At 41.7% G+C, this 10,697-nt stretch overlaps 1 protein-coding gene across 1 annotated transcript; it reads left to right on the top strand.

Annotated features, from left to right (window-relative positions):
- Nucleotides 1–7: 7 nt before the first annotated feature.
- On the top strand, nucleotides 8–7,534 carry ANKS4B (ankyrin repeat and sterile alpha motif domain containing 4B). Its single transcript, XM_004268553.2, has 2 exons — nucleotides 8–179; nucleotides 5,723–7,534. The coding sequence occupies exons 1-2, from the start codon at nucleotides 16–18 to the stop codon at nucleotides 6,795–6,797; spliced, it is 1,239 nt and encodes a 412-aa protein (XP_004268601.1). The 5' UTR covers nucleotides 8–15; the 3' UTR covers nucleotides 6,798–7,534.
- The last annotated feature ends 3,163 nt before the right edge of the window (nucleotides 7,535–10,697 follow it).

Below are 10,697 nucleotides of genomic sequence, written 5' to 3' on the forward strand. Positions count from 1 at the left end.
TGGTGAGCAGAAAAAATGTCCACTCGCTACCACCAAGCTGCTAGTGATAGCTACCTGGAACTTCTGAAAGAGGCTACCAAGAGAGATCTGAATCTTTCTGATGAAGATGGCATGACTCCCACACTCCTGGCAGCCTACCATGGGAACTTGGAAGCCCTAGAAATAATCTGCAGCAGAGGGTAATATCAACCTGATGGTTTTGATTGGAAACTGTTTATGGTAGGGTTTTGCAGACAGCAGCAAGAGGCAGGGAAAAAGTGAAAATACTTTGCTTTCTTTCTAGTCTGTGTAAAAAATTGTCTTTTTAGAGAAAAGGAGAAAATTCTCCAGAGATGCCCTCTTTTCACTCTGAGAACTGGCACCATGTGTTGGCTGATCCTTTATGAGCCACACACACACAGATCCTGAACTCTAAGGCACTATTATTTGCCTTGGGGGAAGATATTTTAATTCTGTGTCTTTAAAAATCTTTTCCGGGCTTCCCTGGTGGCGCAGTGGTTGAGAGTCCGCCTGCCGATGCGGGGAACACGGGTTCGTGCCCCGGTCCGCGAAGATCCCACATGCCGCGGAGCGGCTGGGACCGTGAGCTATGGCCGCTGAGCCTGCGCGTCCGGAGCCTGCGCTCCGCAACGGGAGAGGCCACAGCAGTGAGAGGCCCGCGTACCGCCAAAGAAAAAAAAAAAAGGGTGCCATATTTTACAGGCTTTTGGCACATATTGTGCCAGGAAATTTGAACCACTTTATGCTTCCTCCAGCATTGTTCATTTCCTCCCACTCCTGCCAAAACTGAGTAGTAGTATTCTTTCTATTTGTTGCCTGATAGGCAAATAGATGGTGGTGCGTTGTTTTCACTTGCATTTATTTGATTACTAGTGAGTCTAAATATTCCTTGCTATGTAGAAAAACATTTCTTGAAAGAGTAATTTATTTTCTGAGAACAACTCCAAAAAAATCAAATCAACTTCAAAAGGAGAAACTGAAATGGAACAGATTCTCAGAGTAATTTAATATAAGCAAATTGCCTATTTTGTGACAGTAATAGCAATCCAGCTCTAAAAATTATTGCCCAAATGTACTAATCTACAAAAAAGCAAGGGCAAAATATGATTACTTAAAATCTTTTCATTGAGTTTATCTTTTGGGAAAAAAAGGATAGGAAAAAAGTCAAATCAAAATTTTATGAATTTAGCTGAAGGAAACGATATATGGAATAACATCAGTATCGGACTCAGATCATCAAATGAGTTTGTGACTATCTGGACAGGTATGTGTAATGGTTCTATCAAGAAATGTGAAGGATATCAGGGATTGAAAGACAAAGACTGATTTTAGAAGGACCCCCAACTTGTCAATAGTAAACATTTTGATTTAAGTTGTACATTAATTTGGAAAGTTGTCTGTAAACAGAATTTATTTCAAGTGGAAATAGCTTAAATGCACCAGGGAAACTCATGAATCAGCTTACTGACAGTTTCATCTTTAAATTTGGAATTTTGTGTTTCTTAAGAGAAGAACAGTCTTTGGGGTCACCTCAGATTTTCTTCATGTTCTTCCTATCTTGAAGGATCATTTAAGGTCCCTCAGGATGGGAAAATTCCACTATTTTATGACCTGAAGCATGTAGATTTAACCCAAACTTTTTAATACCTCTAACATCCTTACCACAGTTCACTCCTCTCAATAATTTCTCTTTTAACTTACCCAATCTAATTTCAGGCAAACTTAATCCATATGTTTATGTTTACAGTAATGTCTTAGATGTTTTACAATCCCTCTTTTATGTCTTTTGAGTGTGGTGTTTGGTTAAAATAAATAAGAAGTGAAACTCCATCTTTCGGGGTGAGGTACTGTGCTCCCCTAAGATATACAACTATTTTAAGGTTGAAAGAGGTTTCCTTTGATCCGAGACAATTAAATCAGGAAAAAGGCTGTGCAACAGAACTGTGTTATTTAATATATTTGCTTTCCTTAGATTCAATTTTATTTTCTTTCCTTCCTCTTTGAACTTATTTCCCTTCTCTTATCTCTGGTCACACTGAAGTATACTCCTGGTGCCACAAATATGTAACATCACCTATATGTGCGTCTGCTTACACTGTTCTCTCTGCTCAGAAGGAAGTTGCCAACTGCCAGCTTATGGCTGGATCTAGCCCACAAATGTGTTTTATTTGGACTTCACTGTATTTTTCTCTTAAATTTGAGCCAACATTTAAAAATCAAAAAGCTTCACATGAAATTCTGGATTTCTGGCTTTGTTTGGAAAATGGAAACTCTGGCAATATTGTGTCTGCTTTTATTCAAGGTAGCAATCAGCCACAGCTGATCAATGTCTATTCTTTTAGATGGAACTTGCACTTAATTATGACTTTGTTGAAAGAACAAACCTGGCCCCATTAAGTTACTTACATTACATTCTTGGCTTCTTTAGGTTGAGTTTGAGACATCTGCTATGAGATATGGATGATATAAAGGACAAAAGACACAAAGGACAAAAGACACAGGTTTTGCCCTCTGAGACATATTATCTAGTTGGGGGCAGGGCATATTTGACAAATTAAGACTATAAGTGTTAAAAAGCCACAGGAGTCATCGCAGTGCTGCAGGAATTTACTAGATGGGTGTGAGAAAAAAATAAATATATGAAATTAAGGATTTTGAGTTTAGAGAAAAGGGAAATGGTAACAGGTAAAGTTTATTGAGTACTCATTCTGTACCAAGCACGTTTCTAATGCTGTATGTATGTTGACTGATTCACGTAATAGTTCTATGAGTAGGTAATATTATCCTAAATTTATAGATGAGGACTCTGAGTCCTAGAAAAGTTGAACTTGAGGCCTCACAGCAGGTAAAAGGGAAAAGCTGAGGTGAGTTAACGTAAGACCATATTGTGTTGGAGACCAGTAGACTTGGAGGCAGGCCTGATCCAAAGTGTATTGCCCGTGTACTGGTGGGAAAATCAATTACGTGCTTGGAGTCTTATTTTACCCCTCTGATAATTCTTTTCTTCTCTAAGAGAAAGATGGTGCTTGTTGGTGGTGGGGTGGGGGGCAGAGAATGTGTAAGTGCTTTGTAACCAAAAAGCATGAAGAAGCCAAGGATTCCCATGGAGGAATTACAAATCTGATTCACCAAATTATAGGACACTGGTTGGGTCACCGTAACTAGTACAGCTCTCAACCTGCAGTGAGCCTAACCTGGGGATCTTGTTAAACTTCAGTTTCTGATTCAGGAGGTCTGGGATGCGGTCCAAGATTCTGCAGTTCTAACAACTTGCAGGTGATGTTACTGCTGCTGCTGCTGCTGGTCCAGGGACCAAATTTAAGGGGCAAGGAATGGAAGGGCCACAGTGCATTAACATGCCAGTCGCAAGGGCATGGACCTTCTCTCCTGTTTCCACCTGATACTTACCAGGAATGTTAAGAGGCCTTCTCAGGCTCTCTCTCCTGCCATCCCATGGGGCCAGCCTGGCCAAAGTTTACTGAGATCCTGATTTTGGAGTCTAGACTAGGGCAAAGGAAGATGCCCTTTAGTACCTGTATTATCAGAGTTCTCAACAGTGGCTTGGGGTCAGAGCCATAGTTAATAAGTTATTACTTTACTTTTCATTTGTGCCTGTTTGTAACTCAAGGCCTCACAGGAGAAGGGCAAAGGGTGGGGGTTAGAGCCTGGGGCAGGATTCCAGTAGATATTCATTCCTCAAATCTTTTTTATCTACCATGTACCCAATTCTGTGTCAGGCATGGGGTCCCTGGCCATAATGCTATCTAATAATGCCCCCAAGTCTACCTTAAACCATTGCAGAACTACTCATAATTATGTGGAAATAAACTGAGGAATCAGTAGACTCTTTGTACAAATATTAGTTGTATTAGACACTGTTTGCTTCCTGCCCAGTATCCATTCTTCTCTTCTTTTTTTTTTTTTTTTTGGAATACATTTTTTTTAAATTAATTTATTTATTTTTGGCTGTGTTGGGTCTTCGTCGCGGGCTTTCTTTAGTTGCGGTGAGCGGGGCTACTCTTCGTTGCGGTGCGCAGGCTTCTCATTGTCGTGGCTTCTCTTGTTGTGGAGCACGGGCTCTAGGCATGCAGGCTTCAGTAGTTGTGGCATGCAGGCTCAGTAGTTGTGGCTTGCAGGCTCTAGAGCTCAGGCTCAGTAGTTGTGGCGCACGGGCTTAGTTGCTCCGCGGCCTGTGGGATCTTCCCAGGCCAGGGCTCAAATCCATGTCCCTTGCATTGGCAGGCAGATTCTTAACCACTGCACCACCAGGGAAGCCCCATTCTTCTCTTCTTTCTTGCTGATGGGGAACCAGTTTTGTTCAGTTTTCACTTCCCTACCTGTGACTCAGAGGAGGGTAGCAGTGGTGTACTGGAACTGGAACTGAGCAAGTGGGCTCATTGCCCACTGTGCAATGGAAAGACCAAGGCAATGGTCTTTTGCAGAGAGAAAAGGCTTTATTGTGGGGTGGAAAACAAGGAGACAAGAGGCACTGCTTTAGATCTGGCTCCTTGACTGGCATTTGAATGGAGTATTTATCTTGGAAGTAGGGAACAAGAGGGAGAGGGTGCTCAGAAATGATTGATGGAAAGTAAGTTTCGAGAGTTCACGGGTTCCCTGCACAGGTCAGACAGTCCTTCATGCCTCTTCATGGGTTGCATGTACAATTTCAGAGGTGGAGGAGTCCAGTACATAACATGCAGTGGATTTTCAGCCTGCGGCATTCAAAGTGTGCTCTCAGTCATTCTAGTCCCTCAGTGCGCCCGTGTGATGCTCATGCTCAATTGGAGGGGCTGTCAGCAAGTTGTTTGCATATCTGTGGTTTCCCTGATACTCTGCGAAACAAGCTTGGTGTCCTCCATGTTACGATTTTTGTTTCTATCTGTTTCTACCTTAGGGACCAAGATCCTTTAAGGTACAAGGTATAGTTTCAGAACCAGCTCTTACCAGCTCAGGAGAGACGACTGCTAAATTTTAGGAAGTTTGAATCAGATAAACAATCCATTATTAAAAATAAAATTATATAAACTTAAAATTTAATAAACTATATTAAAAAGGTAATACTCAAAACTTACTACTTTCTAATTATTTTACCACATTTTACTATTATCTTTGCTCTTAAGATTACGCACATCTATTAAATATCTATGTGGTGGGAATAATTTATACTCAATTGACTGTGCATCTCTTCCAAATTCTGTGTCCAGTAATGTCACATTACGAGCTTGAAATGTGCTATGGTGGTGTGTTTACATCACAGAAATTGGCGCATGCTATATAAATCAGAGCTTGATTTTTTTCCTGGGTGAGCTGGTTGTTAACATTTACCAGCACACCACGGGGTAATCCTATACAGGGGAAAAATCTAATTGATTTAAGATAAGCAAGGTAGCTCTATTTCCTTTCCCTTAGGCACATGGCCCAATTCTGGCCAATGAGACAAGAAAGTTGCTCATGTTGGGAGTTTCTTAGAAAGCTTTTCTTGCTTCTAACGAGGAGATACAGGGTAGATATGGGCTCTTTCTGTTTCTGGCCATGTGATGTCTGGATGTGACATACGTGGACCTTCAAAAGTTATCTTGTAACAGTGTCAAGGCAGGATTAACATGCATTTTGTTCTTTTAGTTTTTATTTTTTAGACCTCATGTTCAGAGAAAAAAATTAGCATGTATTTTTTATATTTATATATATATATATTTATATTTTTTTATATTTTCTCTTCTAGAGGGGATCCTGATAGATGTGACATCTGGGGAAATACTCCCTTACATTATGCAGCCTCCAATGGTCATGCCCACTGTGTCTCATTTCTGATCAACTTTGGAGCCAACATCTTTGCCCTGGACAACGATTTACAGTCTCCACTGGATGCTGCTGCCAGCAGAGAGCAGAATGAATGTGTTGGTCTCTTGGATAATGCTGCCACTGCCCAGAACATCATGAACCCCAAGAAGGTCACCAGGCTGAAGGAGCAGGCTCAGAAGAATGCCAGGAGGCAGATCAAAGAGTGTGAGAGGCTCCAGGAGAAGCACCAAACTAAGATGGCCCGCACCTACAACAAGGAGGAATCTGGGACTCTTTCTTCTTCCAAGGGCACTTTCTCCAGGTCATCCCTTTCAAATGTTTCTGCTTCCAACACATTTGGGTCACTGTCTAAGGGCATTAAAGACACCTTTAAATTAAAGTTCAAGAAGAACAAAGATACAGCAGAGCCGTTAGGGAAGGAGAGAACAAGTGGGCCGAAGAATGTGATGGAAGTGTTCAGAGAGGAGGACGAAGACCCCTTCTCAGGGGACTTCAAAGAGAAGCTCCAGTTCTCAGTAAAGGCGGACAGCTGTGTGCAACACGAATCCATTCTCAACCGTCCAGGTCTAGGAAGTGTTGTTTTTAGAAGGAACAGAATATTGAGCCCTGAAGACATCTCAGACAGCAAGAGGGAGTTGGGGTTGAAAATGCCCAGTGAATTGCTTCAGAGACAAGGAGGACCTGAGGCTGACGAAGAGGGAGCGGAAAACCACCATGAAGATGATCTGCCTTGGGATGAGGATGAAGTGGAATGGGAGGAAGATGTGGTTGATGCTACTCCCCTGGAAGTGTTCTTGCAGTCCCACTACCTGGAAGAATTCCTTCCTATTTTCATGAGAGAGCAGATTGATCTGGAAGCTCTGCTGCTTTGCTCTGATGAGGACCTTCAGAGCATACAGATGCAGCTGGGTCCCAGGAAGAAAGTCCTCAGTGCCATAAACAGAAGGAAGCAGGTGCTACAACAGCCTGGGCAGTTGGTCGACACCAGCCTCTGATGGAGTGTTGGGTCAACTGGGTGAGTCTGCAGCAGTGGCGTGATGCTGTGGCCCACTGGAAACATTTCAGGCATTACCCACTCTCTACCCAGTACCAGACTACTGGGTTTCTAGGGTTTTGGAGGTGTCCATCTAAGAGGCCCAAATTCTACTCTGAGAAATACTCTATACCTGTCCACATAAACCGCTAATGAGAAACACAAGGAGACCTGGGAATAAGAAAATGACATTTCTCTTCAATTATCTTTTTGATATTTTTGAATACAGAAAGGATTAAATGGATGACAGAGAAGGGAAAAAACTTTCTTCACTTTCCTAACTCTGGATTTAAAATTATAATCTCTCATCACATTAGCTGCTGCTTAACTTCTGATCCTCATAGCTAGGGATTCGAACTCCAGTTCTGTCCTTAGCTCTATGACTTTACCTGTTGGTGGAGACTAAAGTTCCTCCATTGGCCCGTGGCGTGATGCCCAACTTAAATGTGTCTAACCCTTCAACAGATGTTTACATGTTTACAAGTAATAGAAATGGGTCTATAGTACTCCTGCCTGGGAACAGAGAGAGGATGGCAGGTAGAGAGAGAGAAGAAAGAAACGGAATGTAGGGTACCTGTATGGACTGAATTTGCTCCCTCCAAAATTCTTATGTTGAAACCGTAATCCCTAATGTGACTGTATTTGAAGATATGACCTTTATTAAAGAGCTGATTAAGGTTAAATGAGGTCATAAAGGTGAGGCCCTAATTCCATATGACTGTTGTCCTTTGAAGAGGTAGAGACACTGGAGATGTGCACACACACAGAATAGGCTATGTGAAGACAACAGCAAGAAGGCAGCCATCTGAAAGCCAAGGAGGAAAGCCTCAGGAGAAATCAAACCTTCTATCACCTTGATCTTGGACTTCCAGCCTCCAGAGCTATAAGAAAATAAATTTCTGTCGTTTAAGCCACACAGTCTGTGGTATTTTGTTACGGCAGCCCTAGCAGACTAATACAGTGCTTAAGCAAGAGAGTCAGGGAGGAGAGAAAGAAGGATACAGAAAAGAACTCTGGCTTGTTAGATGATGTTTCCTAAGGGTAAGTGCCTCCTGAAACTTAAAAAAAAAAAAAAGGAAAAAGAAATCTAGGTTCTCTGTAGGGAAAATTCAATTGTAAAAGTAAATTTTACCTTTTATGCTTATTATATACATATCTTTTATTTACTGTTGTCTATCACCATTTCTGCACGTCTGAATACATGTAGGTTCTACAATATAAACTGTCAACACTAATACTGCTGCTGATGTTATTTAAATGGAAATCCCAAATTTAAGTTGAAACCCTACTTGAATAGCTAAGCTTCACTGGATTTTTATAGCCAGCCTTGCATTAAATGGAATTTACCATTGATTATGTGTATAATATAGAAAAAGCTTCAGCACGCTTCCTGATTCACAGCTGTCTGTGTTACTTTAAGAGGCACCATGGAGGATACAGATGCTTAAATCTGATGAACAACTGGCACATTCTTCCTCAATGAATGGATCGAAAAGGTTGTCAGTCATTGAATAAATATGCTACACTAGGGGATGATTATGTTCACAAATACTGCATTTCATTGTTCTGGAGTAAACTGCAGTTGTACATGAAATAATGTACATGAAAGCAGTAGTCACACAGAAGGCACTCAGAAAAAGTTTGTAGTGTCTCAGTCTTTCTCTATTAGTATGTCCTTATTGTAGATGCCAGGATCCTCTCTCCAAGTAACCCCCAGAATCTGCCTAATGAGACACTCATTGCTAGGACATAGGAGAAGTATAAGCCCCTAGGAAAGTACTACTGTTAACAAAAAGGATGCTTTCCAGCAGTGCTTTGTACATCATTGTCAGAGGTAAAAATAATACAGAAAGCCTGACAATGTATTCTAGCAAATGAGAGGTAGCATAAAGAATTTTGAGCTGGCAACCAGCAATGCTACTTGGAAGATGATAGAATAGTAAATGGAAAGGTACTCTTAGGGAAAATAAGAAAAGACAGGCCAGCAAAAACGTTACTGGAATTCAGCATTATGGGATTTAGTCCTGCTTCATGGGATTTGATTACTTCTAGTTGGAATTTGTCCATGTTGCCCTACTGGAGGGGTAGCAATTTGCTCAGAAATATGGGAAGGCGATGTTTGCGCAGCAGGACTGGAAGTTCTCACCAGGACCATCCCACTGGACTTTATGTCAGTTCTGTGATGAGATAAAGGGATATGAATTTGAAGAACACCTCAAGCGAGTACGTGTTCTGTGGGTTTTAAAACCTCACATAAAACTTCCTTAACATTGCTGGATTAAAAAGGAGAGGGCAAACATAATCCCTTTATATAATAACAGTGAATAACATAAAACACAGTGAGGCCAGAATGGGTTGTTAGAAGGTGTTGGGGTTTTTTTCTCCAATAGTTGCATTTTATTTTTATTAAGGTATCCCAGCTTATAGACTCCATAGGCTCATCTACCATTCTCTGAATAACTCCTGTTCCATTTAAAGGGTAAATACTATATTGATGATTATTGCAAAGACTGGCTTAAAGTGTATGAACCAAACAGGATTACCTTTGGTCTTACATATCAAGGAGCAAAGGAGGCAAATTAAACAGTTCCAGCTCCTGGGAATTCTCCTATGCCCACTTCCCTAGCAGAGAAGCTAGGTTCTGCCCTACTACAATGTAAGCTCCTTTAGGACAGGGAATTTGCTCTGTCCTGTATTCACTGATATATCCCTTGTACCAAGTGCCAATCCATCACACAGCAGGTATTCAATAAATATTGCTGAACAACAGAATGTGATGCCTAGGCTGAAGGCGGGATGCAGATTACTCTGGTCTGTTGATTCCTGTGATTCTGACCGACTTCAGGGGTTCACACGGCATTTGAGGTGGGTGGGCAATGTGAAATGGAAAAGAGTTAACTTTGAAAGGCAAAAAACTTCTTACTGCAACACTACTCTCGATCCATTTCCTGCCCTAACTCTAATATAGTTGGAGAGAGTCATCTGTGCTCTTTGGTGTGAGGACTATTTCTTTTCTGTTAGCAGCCTAGCATGAGTTATTGTAGGGACTCTTATGAATGAAAGAAGAAATCTATGAACAAATTAAGGTGCTTTTGATAATCTCATCGTCACACACCCTTCTCTACACATCCTTAGAGTTGTGACCATTAAGATCCCCAGAAAGCCTCCATAGTCACTTGAGGTGTGCAGAGCAGGTCACGTGGGGATTTTGTTCTAGCGCAAAGGCCAGACAGTCTGGCAAACATGATAAACTTTTGGGTAAGCTACCTACGGCATGAAGAGGACCTGCCAGGAGGAATTTGGGTAAGAAAACAAAGCAAAATAATATGCTTCTCTTTGCTGCTGACTTATAACCAGCCTAGGGATTGGAGAGAGAGTATTTGAATGGGTCTTTGACAGGACATGGACAACACAGCTCTGCTAGTAACCCAGGGGACCTGAGGAAAGCATTGCTGCAGCTCAGTTTTCCCACCTGTAAGTTGAAGAGGTTGGACTGGATAATTCCTAATGGCCCTTCAACACGGATACTGTAGGGCACACCTGAGATTTTGCCTACCCAACATACAGTCCTCCCCCGTTTTGGTAAGAGACCCCTTTCCTTTTGTTAGCTAATGTGGTCAGATGGGCTGATTGCACCACTGACTTCAAGGGGGGCATGTGACCCAGGCCTGGATAATAGGGGAATTAGATCCCCCTGGATGATGCAGTGGTTCAGGGATAATAAGCGTATGGGCCTGACCTGGCCAAACAGCATATTCCATTTCCTTTAGCCACTATGTTAGTTATGCATATGGGCATAGGCCCTAGATGGTCTGGTGTGTCTCCATTCTGAGACTTTTAACTGTTAAGAAAGAGAATGTCT

Source organism: Orcinus orca, chromosome 16, assembly GCF_937001465.1.
Source record: "Orcinus orca chromosome 16, mOrcOrc1.1, whole genome shotgun sequence".
Classification (NCBI taxonomy): Eukaryota; Metazoa; Chordata; class Mammalia; order Artiodactyla; family Delphinidae; genus Orcinus; species Orcinus orca.

Coding starts and splice junctions, on each gene's coding strand:
- ANKS4B (XM_004268553.2), top strand. CDS start 16: ATGTCCACTCGCTACCACCAAGCTGCTAGTGATAGCTACCTGGAACTT. Junction 180..5,722: donor GAAATAATCTGCAGCAGAGG/GTAATATCAACC, acceptor TTTCTCTTCTAG/AGGGGATCCTGATAGATGTG.